Here is a 26440-nt window from a genome sequence, read left to right as displayed (position 1 = left end):
AAACATTTCAGATAGAAGCTTCTTCCGACTGCATGGCATCCCTCCTCTCTGTGAGATAACAAAAGTGGAAGGCGGATGAGAGAAGCGTAATGACGACGGCGGTGGGAGACTGATACCGCTCTCTCTGGCTGCAGTCCTTTCACATCTCCTCATGTACACTTAGATCATCCTTTACCCACCCTGCAAACCTCCATCTCCTGCCATCCCCTCCCCTTCCCCTACAATTCTGGAGATTGTAGCAGACATACAGCCGCTACTTTGCAGCCTCTGACAAGCAATCTTTGCATTAGCAAGCCAAGCGTGGCCCAAGCCCAGCCCACTCCCTAGTTTGGCTCTGCTCAGCTAGTAATTACCGACCACAGCTCATCTGAGACAAGCCATTTCTCTCTGTTTAGTAAGGAAAAAAGTCAAGGAGGATGGTGCATTAATGCATAGCTGCAGTGAGAAATTTTCTATTACTCCTGTTAGTGCGGCAGGGAGTTGGTCGAACAAGTAATCTAAACACAACCCTCCTCTCTCTTTTATAACTGACATCAGACAGGAGTGATGCAACCTGTACCCAACTGATAAAAGCCTTTAAATGTGCAGTCAGGTATTGCGTTACATTTGTAAAATCCTCACACAGGAGTGATGTCTTTTACATCATCTGTGGCAGATTATTATTTCCAATGGCAGTTTTAGTCACTAATAAATGAGCAAAGGAAAAGCAGGCAACCCAAAAATAAGGGAAAAAAACATTGGCTATCACTTCAGTGTGTCATGGCAACATTACACTCGTTACAGTAAAGCCAACGCTGTGATGTGGGAGCACAGCAACATCTATGATGAAGTCCAGTAGAGCAACACAAGCAGGCACCAGATCAGGTTGTAAACGAGTCAAACGTCGAGCCAGAACTTAATTTGGAAGCGACACCAAAAGTGAGCCCACCTGAAGTGGAGGTAATTAAAACCTATCACAGTGTTCACCCATCTTAAAGGCAAAAATTAAATCACACACACTACTCACATGACTGATCAGTTCTGTCAGATGCTGTCCCATGATGCTCTGAGAAACAATCCACTCATATCCTGAGAGGAATGATAGCGCCAACTTTTGCATTCATTTGCAAAAACAGTGCAAAATTGACTATCTAGGATCATTCACCTCGACTTTCTCTTCTAAATATGTTCTAACTTTGAAGTTTGTTCACAACCTGTCTGGTAGTTCTAGTAGAAGATGCTGGATTATCCTTAAAGCCATTCCAGACCAGTCCTACAAAGTGTTATTCCATAAACAATAAGTCAAATTCACGATCTAGACTAACATCAGCATCCTAACGGAGGTACGAAGATTGAAGAGTTCTGCTAAATATTTCTAGAACAAGTCTATTTAACAACCCAAAGACAAACGAAAAACCCCTCATATCAATGTGGAAGGAGGATGTAATGGTGATGTGCGATCATCAAGCACTGATGAGTCTTTGTGACAGAAATAAGACTTTACCTCAGCTATAAGTTTTAACTTGGAAAAAGTAGTCTTGATCTGTCAGATTTGAAGGAGCAGTGAAAGATCATATGTTTTCAATACAAAAATGCAATTTTATGAATCCAAAAGGTCTGGTCTCAAAGTCTCAATCCATCTGTATTTAAATTTCTTTCAAGCCCAACGTCTTTCACCATAGTCAAGAATAATGCAAATGTTTAACAAAAATGATAGTAAAATGTCACTGAGGAAAACTAGAATAACATGTTTTTAGTTTGTGTTGGCCAAAACTGGACTTAAACTAATAAAAAAAGGTATAAAACTAATACAAACTTCAATCAAAACACTAAAACTACATCTAATTTAGATGCTAAAATCAACACTAAGCATGTTCCTGCCTCTTTATGAGCATCTTTCTGGCCAAAGGACAGGGATGCAGTGACGCTATGGCCTGATACTAAGCAAAGTGCTCATCATAGAACCCCACCGTTTTCACAGAGCTAACCATATGATTAGCTGACTGCACTTAAAAGTGAGGGTGGGAAGCTAGAGGTGACTCACCAGGCATTTAATATTCTCTACATGGGAGGCAGTTCAGTGCACTTTTTTGCTTTCTTTGGCTTTTAGTCTCCCGTCCTCTATCTCTTCCCTCTGCTGCTTTTCTTTTTTTTTACCATCTCACTCCGGTGTATTACTGTAAGTCTTTCTCTTCCTCTGCCACCTTCTTTAACTGCATCATTCCTCTTGTTCTTTTTATCAAGCCTGTCATCCCTTCCCTCCCTCCCTCCGTGCCCTCGCTCTGTCTCTTTGACATTCTATCCTCGTGCACGCTCGCTCTTTCTCCGTCCTCCTCGTCTGTCATCCTCCCTCATTCTTGTCATCTCTCATGTCCCCATTCTCTCCGTCCCAGCCCGAATTCCTCTCCCTTTATCGTCTCTCTTTCTCAAGCATGGGACAGGTGGCTCAGGAACTGCCCCGTGGCCACCGGTGGAAAATCACATGTTGCTTGTCTTGTAATGGTGATGATATACTTTAAGCTTTAATATTAACGTGCACCTCCTTTCTTTGGAGAGTCCCATGAGAAAAGGACAGGCCGGTGTGAGATGTACAGCAGGAAGGAGTCCACATCTTCCTCCATATTGATTACCTGCCAGCTAGGGAGGAGGGGGCACTGCATTCCACTGTGCATAATGTAAAACTAACCGCTCTCCCCCAGCTGCACAAGATGCTGTGACATGCAGGGGTCATTACCACAACGATTCGAAGAGGAAATCGAAGTCGGAGTGCTTCTCATTCCTCCGTGGTGCCTGCTATGCTATCAGAAACGAAGCCCCCCCCCCCCCCCCCGGGTGATCCGAGCAAAAAGGCTGCTGTTAAGCCGGATAATAATGCCTTTAGAAATACTTGTGCCCGCCTTCTTTTACCCAGATGCCCTGTTTAAGCAGCAAAGAGCATATTGGCTTCTTGCCAGCAAGCTAGCCAGGTTACAGAACAGGAGGGAAGATTTTCCAGGCTGCGGCGCCCCTGAGGCATCATTTCCAGTCACGAAAACCTTAAAAAATGAGCAGGAAAAGAGATGGCGTCCTCACCAATCTTTATAGGTAACTTAGCCTTGAGATTGGTGTGTAAGTGTAATATATGTATTTGACTGCTCCACCACATTCTATGCATATCCCTTCTTTTCCTAGAGCTATTTTTACTCCACTTTGTTGTGACAAAATTGAGGGTCACCAGGAGTAAGTCTGTATATTCTATACCCCCCTATGGATTTAATACTCCGTGGATTTAAATAGGGGCTAACAGTGGAGATGGGAGCAAAAACAAGAACAGAAACTTACCACGCACAGATCAATAAGCAGATCATCAGAATGCACGCACCAGCCGCAAATTACTGGATTTTTATGGTTCCATCATGTAAAAGGTCACATCTAGAGGACGGCTGGACTAAAAACAGACTGGCTGATGACTGCACTGGTCTGAACTCTCCGTAGCCTGGCAGCTAATGTGAGCAGGTATCTGCAGATCTCAGGCTATAAACAGCAAAAGCAGCACTTTTCTGCTCTATTTGTTGAAAAACTGACTATGAAGCTGGATGTCCACAGCTGATTAAAGCTGACAGATAATACCTTTATAGTAACCTGTGTTTTCAGGGATGCTGGCAGCGTTGCTTTTTAGATGGAAGTGTTGATTGGTGCATCTTTTTAGCCTAGATTAAAATATATCCGCAATTATTATTGGAAGATTTTCATGCAGAAACCTCATACAGTCAGAAAAACTCTGGTTTGTCTCTCTCCTTTAACTAAATGCTAATTAGCAATGGTTAACATGCCAAAACACCGAACTAAGATGGCGAACTTAATAAATATTTTTACTGCTAACTTCAGCACATTGGCACTGTTATTCTGAGCATGTAGGCATCAACTCAAAGCACCACTGTGTCTAAATACAGCTTCATAGTAGAACTCTTAGTCCTGTCAGGATTCGCAGAGCAACTGATGCAGGTCTTTCAATATTCTTGCTCATCTGTCTCATACAGTAACACCTGAAAATCCTGTTTGAGACAGAGAGACAGACAGACAGAAGGATAGATGGGTGAATAAACAAATAGAAAGATAGATGCACCCGTCTTCAGTCGCAGCTCTGCATCTGCAGTGGCTCATTGCAGAAGCCTGACTATTCTGGTCTCTGCACTGCAGTTAATTAAGGCTTTGTGTATGGCTGCGAATGCCTGTTATAATGAGGGACTGGCAGTCTGCCACCCCACCCCCCCACCCACCCATCCAGCCCCATCAACACCCTCAACCCCCGCCCGGCCGCTCCCATTCCTAAGCCTCCGCCCATTAAATTCCTATCACCTTAAGAGCCCTGGGGAGAGAGAGGCAGCAGCAGCACCCGATCCCACTGAATTGGTCCGGCAGACCCTCATCAATGTGCAAACTCCACGTGCTCTGCAGCCACACACAGAGGGGGAGGAGGCGTATGTAAATAAATGTTGTGCAAATACACACAGCTTGAAAAGGCCAACTATCACACACATAAAGGTCATTTCACTGACATATTTCAGAAGTCATTATATACACGCTCGCACACCCTCTCCTCTGCAGCAGCGCCGCATCCAGCTCTGTCATATTAAGCGCTGTGATTGCTTGTCATGCCGAGGCTTCTTTTTCCATCCCTCCACCCCTGCAACCCACCCCTCTCATGCCCGCCGCCAAAATTGGCTCTAAAACCGCGTGTCACTTTTGATTTGACCCGGCAGACCCTGAAACAATAACTTCATCAGGCCCTGTTAGAGTCTCATCCTGACCAGACAGCTACAAAAACAAACACTGATTTCCCTTCATCTAGTCTAGAGGGCACCTTTCTTCTTTTTACTCTCTCTCACAGATGGGATGAACACATAAATGGCTGCCACAGTGCTCTCCTACGCTCAAGGCTCATCTTTTTTTTTTCCGCAAACAAAAAGGCATTAAATAGGTCACCCAATGGATGCTTGGACACTTTAAGAAATATGTCACGATATGCAGATGCATGTGCACTGACTTTTGGAGGTATTACTAATCCCCCCCACTCTTCATCACAACCATAAGCTGCTTGTCAATATGGCTTACTTAGGACTGTGTCACTAGCTCAGAGTGTAACTCTAACACCAATACACTTAACTCCTCCAGAGTAAACTGTCCTGTCTGAAGAAATCATCTTCTGACATGGAGTTGCTGCTCACACACAGGGGAGAGTTGGGTGCTTGTGTAGGAACTTGAGCTGTTTGCTAAACCAAGAGGACCGACGGCGTTCAGGAATATAGACGGTAATGTGTGTCCTCTACTTCCCCGCACTCTGACCCTTTCAGTGGGGAGTCGGGGCTGCTCGAAACCGGAGACCCTCTGGGCTGACTTATATGTGTGTGAGAGGGGGGATGGGCATGAGGTGGACTGAGATTGTTTCTGTGCATTTCCGAGTGCCTTTGTTCTCAAAATTCATGTTTGAAGTTAACCTCTGTGTTCACACAAGCATGGTTGTTCTCCCGTATTTCCCCAGCTGATGTTCACAGTTTGACAGTCAGTCTGTCCTTTTCTGTTCCTTCTGTTTACGGCAGCATCTCTTCCACACCAAACATGCTAAGTGATGAGATAATAGAGTGAGACTCAGTCATTATGTCAACAGTGCATATGCCAGACATTAAGTCTCATCATTATAGAGTTAAGGGACGGGAGCAGAGTCCCTTGTGCATCCCCGTCGGGCCTAATGATCTGATAATGGGATGACACGTGTAATGGCCCATCTCAATGGAATAGATTTATCTCCCTAGCACTTCTGTAGAAAACTTCCAGACACACATACAGTGAACATGTGGATTTGCACCCATACACCATCACACAAATGTGCATTCATGGACAATTTTTGTCTCATAGCCCCGCCCACCTGAGTGCTACACATATGTTACAACAAGTGCAGCCATATAGATGGAGTGTAAATCATAATTACAGTGATGAAGTACCCTCTCACTTCTCTTAATTGAAAACAAATGGGACCCGGGCCTGTCCCCAGTGTCTCCATGCTGGTGAGCAGAAGGCTCGCAATCTCACAGAAGAAACAAAGGCAACATCTAAAAGTTAGTCAGAGGATTCATTTGTCACCATTTAACATGGGAAACCGAACGCACATGCATGAGCTGCAAATACGAGCACTGAGGAATAATCGCTCATACCTGTGCGAGATGTAATAAATATGCATACATGCAAACACACATTCAGAAACACACATTCCCTCCAGACCACCAGGCTCTCATTTCAGAGGTTCATATCCCGCCATCTCTTGAGAGTCGATACTTCACTCTCAAATGCACACATTAGTGTAGTATCTCTTTCACAAACAAACACACTCCCTCTTTCCTTACAGGGATTGATTAATCCATAAAAAAGCTCTTTGCCTTCTCCCATTCTTCTCCTCTGAGTAATTACCTCATAAGGTCTGTTTTTAACCCACATCCTTCCCACAGTGGCCCTCAGCCCTCTTCCTTCTTCCACGTGACTCATAATGCAGGTCAAAGTTTGTGCGGTGTGATGGGATGTCCCCAAGGAGATGGGAATGCAAATCTGGGATTGGGAAAAAACTTAACACGTATAAATAAAACCTGAACTGACATCAGCTGAAGAAAATACAGGGAGAAAAACTACACCTGTCAGCCCACCCCTCTCCACCCCTTCACCACAAGTCCTGGTAACACATTAGTATTGGACCCTGGTTAAATGGTCGACCCTGTCCTCCCTTCATCCATCTATCCATCCAGATGAATGGTAATGACCACAGAGAGGAACAGCCCCTGATGAATTAAACATTTCTTTCCAATGAGGATCTCATTTTCCTCCTTTGGATAGCAGAGCGGGGCGACGTTTTTTTGTTGGGTTTTTTTTTGCTGGCAGAGGTACTTTATCTTCGTGCAGCTCAGGTGCATTGGAGGTCAATGACACAGACCCAGCATTGTTCTAATATATTCCATCTCGGGGCAAATGAGATGCATTTTGCTGTGAACCTTCAGTCTCAGGGTCAATCCGCAACTGCCCCTGCAATTTATTTGACTGCCAGATTCATGCTGCTTTTCTGGGAATGTGGCACGTGATCAGCTATATAATGGCGGCAACTGCAGCAAGCCAGGGTCCAATCTCCCTAAAGTGTTACCCAGGAAATCCCATATGATTGAAATAGTCCCTCTATCTCCCCTTCTTCACACTGAGTCTGTGTATTATTCTATGTTTCATGCTCGAGCTCACCCAGAGACCATGAGTTGATTTGTATTCTTTGCCTTTTCTCTCTTTTTCCTTCTTTTCTCCTACTTCCACTTCGCCTCTCTCCTCATCTTTCGTACACCAGGTCGCCAGTTGACAATCTTCAACAGCCAGGCGTTCATCAAAATCGGTGGTGGAGAGAAGGGGCGCCACTTCCAGGGCCAGATCTCAGGCCTGTACTACAATGGCCTGCAGGTGCTGAAACTGGCAGCTGAAGGCGACCCCAATGTCCAGACCCAGGGTAACCTGAGGCTGGTGGGTGACGTGCCCTCGGTGCTGACCACCGACACCACCTCCACCACCCCGCTGGCTGATATGTCCACCACGATCATGGAGACAACCACCACCATGGCCACAACCACCACCCGCAAACAGCGCTCGCCCACCATGAGGGACAGTGTCACACAGGTGAGCAATGATGAGCTTGAGATCCAGGATTCACGGTGAGAAGCTGAGAGAACGAGGCGTAGCTAAAAGATTGAATCCCGGTGGGGTGAGTCACTGAGCCGGGGAGGTATTCTGGTTCTGTGCGTTGTCATGGAACATTGCCAGTGACTTTTAATTGGCTTTCTGAAGTTCCTCAAAGTGCTGAGAACAATATTTGAAAGATTAAACAGCATGGGCAAGTAACCAGATGGCCCTCCTTGGACGAGTAGATGTGCATTTCAAAAGAAATCATACATCAGCTGCAAGGTCAAACAGTCACATCCTTAGCGACGCGTGGTGTGTGAGCCTCCTCTTGTTAGCCGTCAGCCACATTCAGACGTTCAAACAGCCCTCAGTCTGAGAGGGAGTCGCAGAACAGCTCTGTGTGGTCGGTCCTATTAGACCGATCGACACTGCAATTTTGATTTCCTCGAAGAAGATACAGCTGACTAGGATGCTGGAAATAACAGCATATCCAGACAGATCAACAAAGGAACATCATGAGGAGGAAGTCCTAGGGCGCAAACAACCCGACAGCTGAGGGTGCAACAAACTTACTCTGCCTCAACACGCATGTGAGAGGCAGTGATTTATGGTCTGATGATTACCCCCGTATGCTAAAGGCGCATATTGCCAGCATGGAACGCAACAATTAGCAAACAGCAGGGAAGCGCTGTTGCCCACATGCATGAAGATGGAGGAGGCGTGTCATCGAGGCCCACTACTCTTATAAAAACCCGAATAACAGGATGCATTTGTTCCAGTGGCGAAAACGCTCCAGTTCACGCCCAATATCATTAGCAACGAGCTGTATGCTGAGCAAAAACGGCTTTGCTCCAAAGCATTTTAAAGTAAGTGTGATTCAGGCCATCACTGGAAGCACCGCGGCTTCTTTTCCATTCTAATGCCAGATGTACATTATGGCAGCTATTTCTGTTACTGTACAGACTTTGTACCTTAACTACTTGAAAGCTCTCGTCTTTAAAAGCTGTCATTTCCATACTTTAAACTTCAACTGCCCAACAAACTTTTGTGATGTCGCAGAGAACACAAAGGCATGGTGCCAATTACCAGCGCATTTCTCTTATTCAGCTGTGTTCATTAGTGCTACTCATGTCCACAGAAGCATATCTGAGATCAGTCAGCGAACCACTCGCGCTCGTCCCTGATAACCATGATCAGCAGATGCAGAATATATTTAGACCTTAGTCTTTGTCCTTTTATCATCATCTCAAACCTTTCCTATCTGTCTTATTTTCAATGCCAATTAGAGTCAAGTCAAGGTGAGGCTGCTGATACCGCGGCTGCACAATTCATGCAACTTTGTATTGGGAACACCCACTTCAAAGAAAACCAGAATGTTTTTCATCAACTCCTGTTTGTTTTTCTCATCTTCGCACATTGATAAAAGTCACTTAATGAAGTCTCCACAGGCTCGGCAAAGTAGCTGGCAGCTGACATGTTCAGAAATGTCAATTCAAGCATTTGGTTTCAGTCATGGTTGATGCTGCCATGTAATTACAAGCAAATAAGAAGTTCTGGAGTGAAAGGCCAGTCAAAGCTTCTTCATGGACAACATAGTCTCAAGTGTGCCCAGTTGGCATAGCTCATGTACATGAACGGCTTGTGATTTTTAGCATTTCTACGTCTTCTCTCTAAATATGAGATCAATGGAATCGGACTATAAGATGTCAAATGTAGCCATCCACTCACTTCAACATCACATCCTTTTACATTCAGTGTACAACAAGCTTTTATTGCAGTGGCGTGTGATGTGAAATTGGCATTCACAGACAGCTGCGTTTGATAAATTATCTGGAACCATTTTAGGATAGCAAAGGACTCTGAGTGTTGTCTGACTCTCTGTTGTTACAAGCCTTAATGTGTATTGCGTTTGCTGACTGATGTTTATGTTTGGTCATAAAAAAGCACGGCTCCACCTTTAGAGTGTTTTTTATTGCTAAGAATCTATTTTTTAGATAGTGTACACACATTTTACCAGCTCCTTTTTTTATTATTATTATGGACCTAGCTGAACACAGTGTATTGTCACAATAGCCTGAAATAGCATTAAGAATATGTGCCTGAGAATGAACACATATTACCAATGACTCGCTCATTCACGTAGTTTAATGATCAAACAGGCAATGTTTTCCTGCACGCGGAAAGACATAAAAGCATTATTGGGGCGTATAGCTAACACGCACCTGATCATTCATACAGATGGTCCCAGCGTGACTGAATGTTTGTTATTTCGGAATTTGTTCTAATTTGCTAGGAGGTGTTGAAGGCCTGGCAAGCTCATCTGCTCCCCTTTGATAAAAAGAAAGAATAAAACAGAAATGGTTCAGTGAACGGAGCAAAAAGAATAACTGTAGACACAGTTGTAGTCAAGTAAAATTAAGCAAGAATTCGTGAAGGGTGAGGATTACGCTGATTTTAGAACAGCTGAGAAGCATCAGACAGTGTAAGAAATCTTTTATATTAGCTCTTTTAAACACTCAGGCTTTGGTTATGTATGACTGTCCAGGAAAAAAGAAAGCCTGTGGCTCTCAGGAAAGGTTGTTGTTTGGTTTTAAATTTGCAGAAGCAGTTTGAAAAAATTGGATGAAAAATGGGCATTTAGCTTGAGCGGTGGTGTGTCACAGACGTGGAAACCCATATAGAACTCAAACTCAATCAAAAACACCGACAATCACTGTACATGGCTCACAATTGAGAAGTGTATAAGTGGCGTTCAAGGAACCGACATTGCCTGTGAGTGCCGCTCTGTTTTATTATGTGCACTGTAGGTTTCAGAAGTGGTTACAGTCTAGCAGCTGAGATGCTCAGAATTACAGGTCTTAAATGAAAGCTGCTCTGTGTAGAATCTTTATGCGATGCCGCCATCTGTCTGATTACTGTGATGACACTGATTTCTGGAAGTTTCTGTTCATTTTTCCATAAGCAATGCTAGGTGAACACAGTGTCCTTGTAGTAAATGTTTGGGGAACTCAGTGATGGCAATCAATGGAACCCTGTTGTTTCCATTGGTAATGTAAAAAAGTATGGATTAGTTAAACCCAAATGGTTCTTTCACCTACATGTTGCTGAATTTCACCGACATTCCCTGGCCTCTGGTCAGTGCATCGCTGCTAGTGTGTTCCTGTATGTCCACCCCTTAAGACAGTTGCATCATCGTTAAGAGTCCCACGTTTCAGTTCTTCTGTATCACTGCTTTGAACTGTGTATCATCTTCTATAGCCAAGGACTGAACAGTAAGCCGCAAAAAGAAATATTAAAGTCAGTGTAGCATAACCTGAGGGACTGCTCAGGAATGTCTTTGAAGAAAAGAAATTTAATTTGCATCTGCGGCTCAGACCAATACCCCAATGTTACAGTCTACAGTTTTATACTAGTCATTGATCTCTAGACCCTACATCAGTCACAGTCATGGAGTCGCATTAAGGAGTGCTGTGTTTCATAGAAAAACATAGACAGACTGACTAGTAGGTAAGTATGTAGATAGGTCAATACAGTAGTAGTATTGGGTGAAGTTAACAGTAATTGGACAACAAAGCATTGTACTACTTAAAAAGAACAGAGATCTTCTTAAAATCAAGATTTAGGATGAAATTATTGGAACGTTGTTTCTGTAAAAGGGGTCAATTTATGGAACCATCTAGACGAGGAATCAAAAGAATCTAAATCACACACAAGATTTAAAAATGTACCTGATGATTATTATTTTCTTTTGTCAATGAATGAAATAAAAACAAACTAACTAAAATTATGGAGGTCTAACTGACACACTGGGGACAGGCCAGGGTGGCGGAAACCAAGCGAGTGGAAACCTAAATTTCAATTTCTCCAAAAGCTCTGAGCTACCCGCCGCGCTGTAGCTTTGATCATAGTGGAATAATGTGCTTTGATGCTTAGAATAAAAGATCTACCTTTTGATGTACGTGTGGGGGTCTGATTTTTTCTTCTTCCCTTCACCCCTTGATACTGTGGGCTTCCATGAAACAGTTGGAGTCATCACTTGTCTCGCTCTGACCCAAATTTGGCATCGAGGTGTTATAAAACTAAGATCACAAGCTACGTCCTTGCTGCTGTCTTATAAAACCAAGAGCACTCCCATGTGTTTGTGATGTCTCTGATTTGTCTGCATAGATGTGAGACGATTCGAAGTTGTCTCCTTGTGGATTTTGCTTTGAGACTGTTGGGGGGAAAAAAACTTCTGGTCGGGTCAACCTGGAGTCCTTCAGTTCTCCTTTAACATTTATCAGTACACTAGGTTAGGAGGCCTCATGACAGTTTTACATCTAATAAATTACAGTCAGTGCTGCTGTTGTGGGCTGCTTTGGATGTTCGAGGGGGGCAGGTTGTGAATTGGGGTTTACAAGTATGTCACAGATGTTGCACTAAATTAAAAGCGTGATAACTCCTGCTGGCTGGCACAGCCATTTGACATTTAGTCAGTAAGACTTAGATTATATAAACATTCTTTCACTTACGGTCACAAACACACCCTGCTGTGTGCATTTATTGATGTCTCTGCTGCAAAATTTAAAAAAGTGCACATTTTAAAGGATTCATTACTTGTTCTTTATATTGAGTTAGGGAAAGTGAAGCAGCTGTCTGCAGGAATGAAATAGAAATGTAAGTGCATGTTTGATAGAGATGTTGCTGGGAAACTGAAGCAAGTTCATTAGGCCCATTTGACAGAGCTAGGTGATGTGAACACACACTCAAACTGACACAATGTAATTAATAAATGATTACACCCCGGCCGTGGATTAATAACAGAGAGAAAACTCTGCGAAGCAGTGTGGCGCTTGAATCAATTATGCTGATAAAAGCCCTCCATTTTCTATCGGATGACCCCATCTTGAATAACAACCGGAGGCAGAGAAGGGGGGGGGGGGGGGGGGGGGCGTTTGGGTGTCTAGACATGCAGCTGCATGAGTCATGCAGTAGTGGGGACGAACCTTGGCTGCTAAATTGGAACCACCTTGTCAGATTTAATCTGTCTTCATCTCACGGCCCCCTGTTGCTGTACCTGCTGTACTTCTAAAGGCTGCCCTACAGACTTCATGTCTACTGTTTTCTTTATCACGTAGTTCAAATGTCTACAAGCTCCAGGTCAAAAAAGAGTCCTGATATGGATGGAGATAATATACGGTGTATATATACAGTAAATAACAGTTGTGCAATAGAGCTTCCAATGTCTGACTCTATTGCCCACACAGCAGAGCTTGCCTTCTGTTTAGACGAGCTGCACCTCTTTGATTGGTGGTGTTGCTAGTTTCTATTTGGTTTCCCTGAAGCTGCCCATCTCTGCTTACATAAATACACATGGGTGCTACTCATAAAGCACATCCACCTCCATATTTTCAGCACATTTGCCACTACTAACAAACAACTCGACAGTAAGTCTTCATGTGGTAACCCTAAGTTACAAGAAAGTTTGCTTATTCACCTACAGCCTTTTCAAACTTCGTGGCTGCATTAGCTTCTGTCAAAGTAGGTATCAGTGGAGCCAAAGACCTTCACTGTGACCGCCGGAAAGTCTTAATCCTCTTCGATGTTCTCTGTATCCTCTACACAAATACAATTTGTCCTGACTCTATCTCCTCTCCTCCCTCTGTTCTTCCAGAATGCAGATGACCTCTTGGTAGCATCAGCTGAATGTCCTAGCGATGACGAAGATTTGGAGGAGTGTGAGCCTGGAAATGGTGAGTCAACTCAGGGAGTTCTGTCTTCATTGTATTTTATCCAGAAGCAAAGTGCAGCCTTAAACAAACAAAAAAAGACTTATGTAGACTGTCGCTGTGACCCTTATTCCACTTCTAAATGACGCTTTGTGACTGCACAGCCCCCACTATGCAGCTCTGATTGGCCAGATGCACACCCTCCAAGCCCTTTTCTTATTGGTTTTCAAAGCAGCAGGCAGTCAGAAGCATTGTGGTCCATCAGTTGCTCAGCCAAGAGGTAATACCTGGCATTTACCCAGCTGTTGCACCAATCTTCTGCCGAAGCTTTAACAAGGCGAGACAGTTTCAACGTGGAAGCGCAGCTTGTTCTGTGCGGCACACAGCTGCAGTCTGGCAGGCTTGGTGGCTGCGGCGCCGTTAGTGCGAACAGCGGGTCAAGCAATGTTCTGACACCATGACAGGAGGTGGAAGCTAAAGGCCATGTGTTTTACTCGCTGCCGCCGTGCTTTCTAGCTCTATTAAGCTGGCCCTACTTGAAAACTGCCAAGAACCATGTTCACACAGAGCAGCAGTGTGATTTAAATTACTCCTACCACTATGGCAAAGGCTCCTAAGAATCTAAGAGATATGCAAATCCACATTTAATGACATTTTATCCTGAAAGATCCTGACTGACAAGATTTTTATTGGTAAATGGGTTTACGGCTTTAACTCTGGTGTGGGCGGGAGGGAACCTATCGTCGAAATAGCGCCAGCATACAAGCTGTTAGGGTGAGAATGTCTAGGAACTGAAAGAGAAGTAACTGTTAATAAAGCACAAGCCCCTTGGTAATTACTCCAAATTAAGTTTATAAATACATGGTTTGATTTGCATAGACCTCCTCTGCTAGCTACTACAAGCGCTTTTTGATCAGGCACGTTAACTTCCAGACAACTCCAGAAAATTACAATTACAAGATGACGATTTCAATGAAACCTCAGCAGAAAAATTTTCAATACACTCAACCGGGTTGTTGTTGTAGGTCTGTAGAGCCGCAGCTTGTTGTGTCATGCTTCAGAGTTTCTATGACAGCTCAGATATTGAGGAGGACATTGAAAAATGTCAACGTATATAGACTTCATTGAGGAAATGACACACTCGTTGCTATTCGGAGCAAAACTGCAGAATGAAGCTTATGCTAAACAATATACACGAGCCTGATGAATGTTGGGAACAAAAATAAACAGACCTATTTGGTTAAGACTCAACAACATAACTCTCAAATTTTTAGTGTTATTTATTTGCAAAAAAATACTAAAAGATTAATTTGATTGATAGCATCTATCGATCTATAGACCCTCCAGAAAAACGTGGACAAAAATCCTTGATTATGCGGGCTAAAATCCTTGATTATGCAAATGAATATGCGGGGTTTTTATGCCATTTTATGTGGGGAAATTGCGTAAACTTGCAAAGTATGCTAATAGTTGTGAAATATGCAAAAATATGCGCGATTCACCTGCCGTCTGGACGCGGAGGGATGTGTCCTCTAATCAGACACTGGGACTGCTGCGGGGTTACTGGACTGACAGCCTGTGCTTTGGGACGGGGAGAAGCTCACAGCAGCACCTGCTGCTTGTTGAGGACAGTAACTGCAGAATGATCCGAGTTTTCCTGTCAGTCTCCAAAACGGCAGAAAAAGTCGTTAGATTTGTGGCTAGTCGCTTTTGACAAAAAAAGTCGCTAGGACGCTTTGGAAAGTTGCTAGATTTAGCGAGAAAGTCGCTAAGTTGGCAACACTGGCACCGTGCTCCACATCAGCTCGTGCTTCTAGTGTGTGTGTGAATGCGCGAACTGATGACGTCAGGCCGGGCATCACATAAAAACTCACAACTCCATTTATATCGGTTATAGTTTTCTCATTTTATGCGGAAATTGTGAAATCAAGCGGGACCCGCATATTTCTATTTTTTTTTCGTGGAAATGTGAGATTCTTGCGGGAATTATGCGCTGTTTTGCAGGGATTATGCGGCCTTTTGGGAAATAACTGACCCCCGCATAATCAGCGGCATTTTGGTGATTAATGCGGGAATTCATGCGATCGCATAATCGCGTTTTTCTGGAGGGTCTAGATCTAATATCATGAATTCTCTTGGCCGCATAATTGTGTTGTTTTCCTAGAATACATTCATTAAGACTGTTCAAAGGAATGGGGATTAGTGGGGTGAATATGTTGGACTGAATATGGCAGGAGATTACAGCATATATCAGGATGTTTGTGAGGAGAAACTGATCTGAACCTGTGTAGAGAAACTCGAGTGTAGCATCCTCCTGTGGTTCTCTCTGTAGGTGGTTGGGACCGAAATAGAGACTCAATTCCCCTCTTATCGAAAAGGAGAAATGAGAGTTTTTCGGTGGATGCTATGCCCAGGCTTAATCTCCCATGAGGAAATGCATCTCTCCCTCTCCCTCTCTCTCTCTCTTTTTCGTATGCCCACACAAACACACAGAGTGGCAGACATGCTCACCTTTCCAGACAGACACTTGTCTCTCTCACTCTGTGGGTGTAAAGTTTTCTCTCTCCTGAGGAACAACAAACATGCTCCCGCGCGTGCACGTTCTCCGTATCACACCTTCCAGACGACGCGAGGGTTCCAAGCGAGGCGAGCCAGCGGGGTCGGATAAGCCCCGGTGAAAACTGCGGACAAGAAGGGAAGAATCAACATTGTCCAACAAAACGTGTCACTTTTCCATCACCGCTCCACAAACACAGGCCTGTAGCTGCCGCGTGATAGGAACGGTTCCTAGTGTTTTCAATTACGTGTGAGAATGCAGCTTGATGCTATTGAACTGCCTTCAGGATGGAAGAAAAAAAATGTTAAGCGCACAGCTGTGGATTTTCCATTAAGCCCTGCCAGATATGGCTGCTGTGAATTCATGGGGATCAATGCAACTCCTTATATCCAACCAGTGGAGCTATGACTAAGTTTACCTGCAGCTGTAGTACCAACACACACATCCCAGGGAAGCAGCTTGTTATTCTTACAGCCGCATCAGGCCCAGGAGTGTTCTGGTCATCCAATACCAAATGATAACCCTCGACTGGAAAATGCTCAATGATTGTGGGGCAGCTTCTGTCGCACGCTTGCTGACAGGCTCGGAGTGGATGCAGAATAGACAAAACATAGGGTGCAGGGAGAAAGACCTGAGAAGAGACAAGTGGGAAAGAGCTGGAAGGACTGCGCTGTGAAGGGCTGACCCTCATTGAGATGTGTGTCACGTTCCCTTGCGCTCAAAGCAGAACAGCGAAATGGGGGAAGAGGAGAGAAACGGAGATACGAGGGGGAGGAAGAGGGAAGGAAGAGGAAGCAAAGGAGAGGATGCAAAATTCAGAGAGCGAGCGGAGTGAAATTCCCATGAACGATTCCTGCCTTTCCCCACCAGGCTAATTAAACTTTGACTGTTCGGGAGCCTTAATTACATCACCCAATTAGAGCTTTGGTTTGGATCCTCCAGTGTTGGTAATGAGTCGCCGTCAGAAGGGCGACAAGACCAAAAAAATGTGGGCCCAGATTACAAAGCTGGAGGAGAGAGTGACTAAGTGAACATGAAGACACTTGAGAAGATATTTGTTCCAACTATGAAATCATCATCTCTAGAAGCTGCATTCACAGTAACACATAATACTAAGAACTTCTCCTCCGACATGCTCTGATCATTAAAATCTCCATCATTCTATCTCCACTTTTCACTTTCTGTCTTCTCTCTACCTCGGCATGACCTCACTTTGCTTTTCTTTTGCTTACCTCCGAGCTACTTATCAGTCCCAGGATGTTGTAGGTGCTATATCGGTTTTACTCTGACAAGATCAGAGCTTTGAGCTCCTCAATAATTCATCAGACGGCACGCTATAGAGACAACCTGTGAATGCTCTTTTTAGGTCAAGGAGTGAAAGTACGAGATTGGGTGATAGATGAGGGATGACCCTGAGCGCTGAGCCCTTCCAACCCAGTGTGACTCGGAGCCTGGTCGATGGGTTTGGGTGTCAGATATTTGTCAGTGTGATACTTTATTGATCTCTCACAGCCAGCCATTCGTAAGTAAACAGCCCCGGGTTTATCATATGGGTTCTACAGGTTTGATGTTTGACAGTGTTGAGGCTTGAACCAGTGGCAGTGGATGATCTGTAAACAGAACCACGTCCTTTCACAGTTCAGGGGAGCGTGTCCTCGTTGTTCCCCTGACATGAAGTCCAAGCCTCCACTGCTGCTCTGTCTGATTGGTCTGATTCAGAAACTTCTTTCTCATCTGACTGTTTTCTCCAGAAACAAAGTGAGAGTTTGGAGACACTTTTATAAATCTGGGGACAAAAATTATATCTACAACTACAGGCCAATTTCCATACAGCCTATGCTGTCCAAGGTACGGGAAAGGATAGTGCACAATAGATGTATGGCTTCAGGAAACACAGTGCAACTTGTGTGGCAGTTTTAGATTTAATTGAAAAAAAATAATGAGGCTATCAACAATTCTGAACATACCATTGGAATTTTCCTCGATCTGTCAAAGGCTTTTCAAACCATTGTTTTTGAGATTCTGCTTGGCAAACTGCACCACTATGGAATTAGAGGTGCTGCTTTGAGCTGGTTCAGAAGCTACTTACAGGACAGAGTACAGTATGCTTGTATAAATGGCCACGAATCCCAGGAAAAAATAATCATGGGGTTCCCCAGGGCTCTGTTCTGAGGCCTTTATTATTTATCATATATATAAATGGTTTTGTTAATGTGTCTGAGAACTTTCATAAAGTCATGTTTGTGGATGACACAAACTTACTCGTGTCTCACAAGATAAATAACGAGATCTGGTTGCGTAATTGCATGAAAACTAATTTCCACTAGGACTGAAAACTAATTAACAAATTAGTTAAATAAATGCTGTGAATTAGGAAATAAAATACTGTATTTGCAAAACACAAGGAGACAAAAATATGATTTAAAAGGAATATTTCACATAAATTTTAAATTAATTAAAATGAATATAAACAATGCTGTGATTTAACTATTTAGCCAATTAAATTATGTAGCAAAAACAAACTTAGATAATCAACATTTTTAAATATAAACAATAACCAATAAATGTGCTGCATATTTCCTGACTATATACATATTTAAACATCTAACACATAGGTAGTGATGAAAAGTTATTGTTTTGTCCATCAATTGTAGTATAATTTGTCAGTTTATTCACACCAAATCCTTTTGCTTCTTTTACAGATATGTCACACTTTGATACTTTATTTTATCTGCATCTTTACTACTATAAGCATTGTGCTTCAAGGGTGTTGTTTTTAGTCCCTGGAGATGCACTGGATGAACAAAAACAGAGATAATAGTCCTCATAAAGTTAAGTCAGAATAATCAGTCATTGCAGAGGTGCTCAGACAGCTCAGTCTGCTGTTAAACACACAAATCAAAAACTGAAGGATGCATTACTCAACATTATTCACATGCCTCGAAACCGTTTTATTTCATTACTGGTCAATGGCGCATTTTGTCAATTACCAAAAAATTCTGCAGCAAACTATCCAAAATCTTATTGAAATTATAATTAAAGTCTGATGTTAACCCAGAGCGGTGGATGGAGAATGGGTTTTTCTTTTTCCGTTTTTTCTTTCGTGCCACTGCTTTCTCAGCAGGTAGTCTTTCTTTTCGCTCACGCTTCAAACTGTAAACAAATATTGTAGTTTCTCCCCTGAAGCACGGTGGAGAAACACTGATTCACAGATTGTCTGACCTACCTAAGCTTGTAGTTTCTTTTTTAAATGAATTTCCCATTGTTTGCATTGTCCAGGAATCTGTTAGCTTTATACTCGTCTGTTGCAGACATATGTAGACCTTATAAGTTAACTAATGCACAAGATGGATGTGATTGTAGGACAGTAATAAGAGAAAAAAAGACATAGAGAACATAAAGTGGGCTAGAAACGTGGCGAATGCAAAAGCAGGGAGGTGGTGAAGTGGGACATTTTCATATCTCTGCATCAGGTAGAGATTCTCTGCCAGAATAACAAATCCAACCATGCTGATGGAGAGGATCCAAGTGCTAAAGCGCTGTGGGGGGGTGACTTCTACTCCATCCAACATGTGACACTCAGTTGGACACAGTGTGAGCAGGGCGTCATCTCCTTTTTTGTCAAAATAAATCACTTTGCTTGAGAGCGTCGGCAGCAAATGCTACATTAATGGAACCCCATGTATGAAGAAGCGGGTTTGTTCTCACAGATTATGTGGCCGTAATTGTAGCTATTGTGGGATGATTCAAAAGCAAGCAGTGGAAAATATACTATGCTCGGACACACGGTCGGATTCACCATCTGCAGCCTAATCAAAGCTGAATTACAGAATGCTCAAACTCCAAACAACCTTTTTTGCTCTAAATATTTCAAATGGATGCGAGCGGGGCGACGTGATCGGCAGAATAACGATGTTTGTCAGGGGACCGACATAGATGCATCAGTATCCATCTGCCCTGTTCTCGATTGGAGTAAATAGAGGGGATGACTCATGCTGGCAGCACGGTGGCGTGGCATGTGGGTAAAGATAAAGAAGTTTCATCATGTGGACTGAACGTGGCTCCGCTTCCTCAGCTGTTCAAATCAATGAAGTCAAACTCAATCAATCAGGCCGAGTTTCTTTGAGTCTCCCTCGCTTTAACGCGTAAACGACGGCGTTACGAAGTTAACGAAAGCGACGCCCGCGCACCAGAGTCATGCTACATGTACTTTTCAGCTCCATTTGCATCAGAGCTGGTCTCAGTCAGGGCAGCTGAAGTTTGATGGCTTTGATGTAAAATATAAGGACGATACCACAGGCTGCATCGTGTTAATCAAAAAAATTATCTTTCCTTTGCTTCTACATGCTTCTTGGCAGCTTTCAGCACACGTGGGGAAAATCATAGCGCATCCCCCCCCTCCTCAAAACTCGAGTCAACTTCCAGAGCCTTGCCTCTAGGTGTGAGCTGACAAATCAGAGCTGCATATGGGAACAAAAGGTTGCAGCGGTGGGGAAAGAGGAGAGCCAATTGAAGTTGTTGATTGGTTTAAACTATTGGTGCAGTCGTAGGCTTGGGTCACACAACAGGAAATGAAAAGATGGTTCACTTGATAACTGCCTAGAGTGCCAAGACGGTGCTCGCTTCTGTGTGTGAGGGCTGAGATTCATTATTTTCCTAGTAGCCACCGCCTGCCAGTCATATGGGATGATGCCATAAGGCCCTCAGGCTTTGGTTGCACTGAGAGCACAGCAGAGTGATGTGTGTGACTTATTGGAACAATTCCTTACTTTAAAAGACGTTTACGTATTATGTCTGTATTTGCCTCCTAAATACCTAAATAATCCCTTTAAGCACTCCATTGTGGGTTCATATAAGGTAGCAGAGAAACACAGCGTTCCTGATTCAGAGAGGATTACATTAAGTGTTCACCGTAACAAGGACATCTATTTGCAATGTCAGCCGCATGTACTGTAAGTAGGGCACACCGTGAGCGGAGGTAACTCCTCGGTAATGGGTGGGCGCATGCAGAGCGGCGGTGTAAAGCTTGAAATTGCACTTGCAGCATCTCTGCCACGTCGACATATGGCAGAGTAAAGATAGTGAAACTAACATCTTGTCACCCCCAGTCGCTATCCGAGGTCCCCGATTTTTTTTTTGTCACTTCTTCTGTGACTTTGACAAGTTATTTCACAAAGCCAAAGATTTTTTTTCGTCTCTCCGACGCCCTTCTTTGTAAATCCTACTTGGCGTGGCTCTTCTTTGTTCCTCGAATGTGCCACCATGCTCTGCTGTCCTCTAGCCCTTCAAGGTGAAACACATCCCTCAAACACAGAAAGAAAGAAACTATAACGGAGAGAAATAACTTCAGCATTTCCATGGAAACTAGCCTCTCCAGCAATGGTAGTGAAATAAGAATTTGAAGAATTACTACTTTTTTTCCCCCCCATTTTACAGCTCTCACATTTTGCTTTATTTCAAGGGCCGTTTCTTTCAAGTGTGTTGTAATATGCTGATATGTCACAGTGGCATTGTTAACTCAATGCATCACCTTTTTTATATAACAAAGCCTTTCTTTGAGTGAAATTGTGTGGTTGTATAACTGACAAGGGGGTTTGAGAGGGGTGTCTGAGCATTGCTGAGCTGAATAAAGGCCACAGAGGAATTCTTACAATCCCAGAACCTCCCCCCACCTCCGCCCCAATCATCCCTGAACTCCCCGATCCGAGCCCTCTCCCACCGAGTCGCTCTGATTTACCTCATCAATTGAACAAAGAGCCAGAGTCATGATTTTATGCTGGTGATGTTGGCATTTCTTTGGTCATGTTTTGCTCTTACCTTCCCTTTTCTTCCCCCCTTTCCCCCCCTACAAAGATGTGCTTTAATCTAATCCCCTCTGCCATGTTTTTCAACTGTTTCCTTGAATGTGACCCCATTTGCCACACTGAAGAGAGGAATCTAGTGTGTAAATAGACTATGGTGCTGATCATATTCTGCTTTGTACTGTTAACACGCTCCCGATATGTTTGTGATAGAAGGATTCCTCCTGAATGAATGCACCCAGTAACCTTCATTTAACAGCGGGCTAAAAATCTGATTACATAACTGAGGCTTGACGAGACATTCTGGCTCATTAAGATAATATTTTAACTGTTCACTGCCCCATGTTTATGTGTGGTGTTTGGGAGGGAAGTGGGCATGTGAGGGGGGAAAAAAAGGGATCAGTAGCGTACAACACTGTCTCTCGGTGTGATGTAGTGAGCACTGAGGGTTTGGGTTAGAAATTAGGGGCATCAGTTTCCTGCAGTCGCTCCTGAGGGTTTGCATACAGATTAAGCTAATTAGAAATGAGCCATAGAAACTACCATGCCCAAAGGGGGGAAAATAGGATTGAGACAATTCTTCATGAGAATTTGGGGGCACGGGAGGTTGGGCGGGGGTGGGCACAAGTGAATAATTCACTCTATTTTTTTACATTCTGATTATTTTTCCACCCAAAAAAAAGAGGAGAGGAGGTAACGAAGGGGGGGAAAGTTGTTTATCACTATCCGAGAACAATCTTACACAGCTTTCTTTTTGTAATTTTTTTTTCATGCAAAAATCATGCGGCCAATTTGTTGATGTAAGTGACCTGAACCTCGTGGTTTGCTATCTTATTTAACCAATGACAGCAGAAGCATCTGAGCGCTAGAGTAGTCAGCAGTAAGCAGAAGTTAGCAGTGAAGATGTGTAGATGTTAAGTTGTTCAGTGTAATTTGTAGTCTACTTTTATCCTGTGTTAGTGATATAACATGTAGGTCTATGCAGCATAGGGAGCTAGGTCAGAGCAGCCAGGAACAGATGCAGGATAGAGTATTTTCTTACATCTTGTGCTATATTGCAGTTGAGCAGAGTTAGTCAGCATATTAACTTTTTAAATAGAACAGACTAACTAACCTTATATAACTAACCTCATGTTAGGCTGTAGTGCTGTTCTAATACTGGTGTTGCTGTATTCATTTGAACTGTTCTTCTTTTGTTGACCTGGAGGTGGTCTCTCTCTCAGGTGGTCTCTAACACTCTTTTTTTCCTCCGTTGTCTCTTTCTTGTCCTAGGAGGTGAATTAGTGTTGCCCATTATTACGGTGGACTCCCTAGATCCCCCATCCATCGCCACCCGCTACCCAGTAATCCCCCCGCCCCCCACCACCTACCGCCCCTTCCTCACCCTGCTCGAAACCACCAAAGAGTCCCTCCCCTTACCCAACGGCCGGCCCCCCTGCCCCTGGACCAGGAGGACTGCGAGGAGACCATCGAGGTGTCGGCGTACGGCTCGGGGGAGATGACCGAGTCGGATGACGAAGACTATTACAAAAACTCCCCCTTGGTCACCGACAGGACTGTCCTCCCACCTCCCCCGGCCGTCGAGGGCGGCGTCCAGATCCCCCGAGACCGCCACTTCTCCCGCTTCCCCAATTCCCCCCGCCCACCTCTCTCCTCCACCCCCACGGCCAACCCCGACCAGCTCAGCCCGCGCATCAAGCCAGCCGGCGGCGGCAGCAGCAGTAGTAGCAACAACAACATCCCCGCCGGGAAAATGAACACCCGGGACCAGGTGCTGCTGCCGCCGTCCCACCCCTCGTCAGACCCAGGCCACCGCAGAGTACCGGGAATAACCTACCCCCCAAATTTCCCTCATGTTCCCACTCCAGACCCCACGTCTCCGGAGAGAGGACTCCCGGGTGCTGTGGAGGTGCAGCAGTCCAGCAGCACCACCGGGATGGTGGTGGGCATCGTGGCGGCCGCTGCCCTCTGCATACTAATCCTGCTCTACGCCATGTACAAGTACCGCAACCGCGACGAGGGCTCCTATCAGGTGGACCAGAGCCGCAACTACATCAGCAACTCAGCCACGCAGAGCAACGGAGCTCTGGTGAAGGAGAAACAGCCGAGCACTGCCAAGACGGTCACCAAGAACAAGAAGAACAAAGACAAAGAGTACTACGTCTGAGGGAGTGCCGCCGTGACACACAGAGACAGACAGCAGACGCACTTAGAAAAGGAAAGAGACAAGAGAGAGAAAGAGAGAGAGGGGGGGGAAGAGAAAAGGCAGTACACGGAAAACGGCAAACATACCATAGTGGCTAATTCATTTAAAACTCAGTATTGTCTGGTGGTCACATGTGCAACCAGTTCCACTCTAGTAAGAGGGAGGCAGCAAAATAAGACGACACGGTGGCATAATGGTTCTGTTCTCACCTTTCAGCATTGCTTTGATGGATCTGACTAAACCTAGATTAAATGTTAACCATTGCGTGCATTTAAGGGAAGGCTATTACACCTCAGATCTCAACACATACTGTGCCAACAACCGTGTAGCAAATGCTGATAAAACAGTGATTTATTGGTTAGCATTTGACAGGTTATTTAATATCTTGAGTACTGTAGGAAAGAACCACCATCAGTATTTGTGTCAAGGTCTGTACTTCACTCTGAGGCGAGCTTGTGGTGTACACCGTCACCTTAGACAGTATCAACATATTATTTTACAACCAGGCTCGAATTAGCAACCTGACATCCATCTGTACAATCAATATACTGCCAACTTACAGAAACGCCGTGTCAAATCCAGCTCTCCCACATCTGTAAGCGTCTGACATCTCCGATCTCACACCTCTCGTCAGATCTCTCTCTCTCTCTTCCTCTCATTCGCCCGTGCACTCTGTTTCTCTCCTTGTCTACGGTGCCCAGCAGCCGATGCAACGTAAACTCTGCCGTGTTTCAAGCATGTAGTATTCATTTACGAAAAAGAGATAAAAACTGTTTTTCTTTCTGTGGAGTTTAAAAAACAAAAAATATGATGATGATTGATGATCATAACAACGTTAAACGTAGCAACTATGTGAGATACCACCGCTCCAACCTAATGGATGCTAACTTGTACGTTTAGCCGCCAAAAACTTGTTGAGGCCAAAACCCCTTGGTCATCCTTTGTTCCAGCAGATCTGTGTCATGTGTTTCTGGGGCTCCGAAGTCGCCCCCTAGTGGGCCAGGAGAGAAACTGTTACGTCCTTACAGTTACTAATCACCGAAAAACAGAAAAAACCTCCAGCAAACAAGATGAACTCTGTTCTATATAATTATAAATATATGTATAGACGTTGCAGAAACCTATGGACCTAAATCGTGAGCGAGTCTAGAAGGGAGTTCGCTGACAAAGCACAGCGAAGACGGACTTTAGGATTTTTGACGTCGGAACAGTTTCACCACTCAATCTCCTGCTCCCCAGACCCCCGCCCCTCTCATGAACAGTTTGGCTGATGGAATGCCTCGCTGCAAGACTCAGTCACTTTGGTTCGCTCTTTTCTTTTTCTTTTCTTCTTTTTTTTTTTTAAATATTCTTTTCTCTGGAGAGATGAGAGACATTTTAGGGAAATTCTGAATTCATCCTTGCTGGAGTTCCACTGTGGAGAGAGATACCTTGCAGCTGAAAAAGCGACTGTGTCTTTCACCCCTCTCTAGCCTGACTGGACTGATGGCAGCCAATGGGCAAAAACAAACTTTGTGGGAAGAGCACACAAACAAAAAGGTGAACGGCAGTTCCCTGGAAGATGTACAACAGAACTCTAGTATTCCAATTTTCTCAACTCTATTAAAAAAGAAAACTGTACCATGAAAAGAAAAGAAAAATCCTGAAAAAAGTTTGTGAAATGTCTAAATATTTGACTCTCATCCCATTACTAAGAGAAATGTGTTTTCCCTACCATCATTCCTGTTTGGAGAAAAAAATGACTATGATTCTGGGAAACTGAAATTTCTATGTATTTTGTTTTGGTAATTGAGCAAATGTGATTTGGGTTATGCACATTAAAACCGTGCATTCTCCTTTTTCAGAGGAGAAAAGTTCCTCATTTATTCCATACTTCATCTGTCATCCTCGATCTATTTTTCGTCCTGCATCTATTCCTTTTTCTCTGTATGGCAGATGGTATGTCCCCCATACTCTGTGGAGAAAGCGGGCTCTATTCATCCTCCAGTTTTTTGTTTTTTTTATTTGTTTCTTAACTATTTCTGTCTACATGGCAAGAGCCAAGATGGCAGCCGTTTCATTTGACAGGCTCCATCGATTCAATCTCCTGCCACGTTTGTCTGGTTTCTCTCTTTCTTCATTCCAAGCATACCCCTCCCAGTATCTTCCTGTTCTTTCTAAATGTTATTGTAAAGTGTTCCAGTGAGATGACTCTAAATATGTGTACATTAACAGAGGGAATACACTTGGTTATATACTTCTTACTCCTTGTGTGGCGTGGTCTGTTTATCGTCTCCCTGTCTTCTGACTCAGTTTTAAACATCTGCACTCGTTCAAACAACATATTAGTATATCTGGTTTACAAAGCTCTTGCGTATAGAGTTTGACCATTTCTGACTTTGGCATCCCAGTGGTAATGTTGAAAAAGAAGTAAAGACAATGTTAGACAGCCAAGGTTAATGGGCTGAAATGCTAAATACAACTGGTAGACTGCAGCAGTTTCTACTAAGATTGTCTCGTTTTTCTAGGT

General features: G+C 43.9%; 1 protein-coding gene and 1 long non-coding RNA gene across 2 annotated transcripts in view; one reads left to right on the top strand and one right to left on the bottom strand.

Annotated features, from left to right (window-relative positions):
* Nucleotides 1–16097, bottom strand: part of LOC127532380 (uncharacterized) — a 28849-nt gene extending 12752 nt beyond the window's left edge. Inside the window, exon 1 of the long non-coding RNA XR_007939763.1 lies at nt 15879–16097. This is a non-coding gene — a long non-coding RNA (uncharacterized LOC127532380). The remainder of the gene's footprint in view (nt 1–15878) is intronic.
* The window catches only part of nrxn2b (neurexin 2b), a 704661-nt gene extending 678487 nt beyond the window's left edge, over nt 1–26174 (top strand). Inside the window, 4 exon segments of the mRNA XM_051943965.1 lie at nt 7334–7656; nt 13313–13391; nt 22998–23165; nt 23168–26174. Of these exon segments, the coding sequence (XP_051799925.1) occupies nt 7334–7656; nt 13313–13391; nt 22998–23165; nt 23168–23892 (1295 nt within the window). The 3' untranslated portion in view covers nt 23893–26174.
* The last annotated feature ends 266 nt before the right edge of the window (nt 26175–26440 follow it).

This window comes from Acanthochromis polyacanthus, chromosome 23 (genome assembly GCF_021347895.1).
Source record: "Acanthochromis polyacanthus isolate Apoly-LR-REF ecotype Palm Island chromosome 23, KAUST_Apoly_ChrSc, whole genome shotgun sequence".
In the NCBI taxonomy this organism is placed as follows: Eukaryota; Metazoa; Chordata; class Actinopteri; family Pomacentridae; genus Acanthochromis; species Acanthochromis polyacanthus.
The sequence above is the reverse complement of the archived record's forward strand: the minus strand, read 5'-3'. Positions and strand labels throughout refer to the sequence as shown.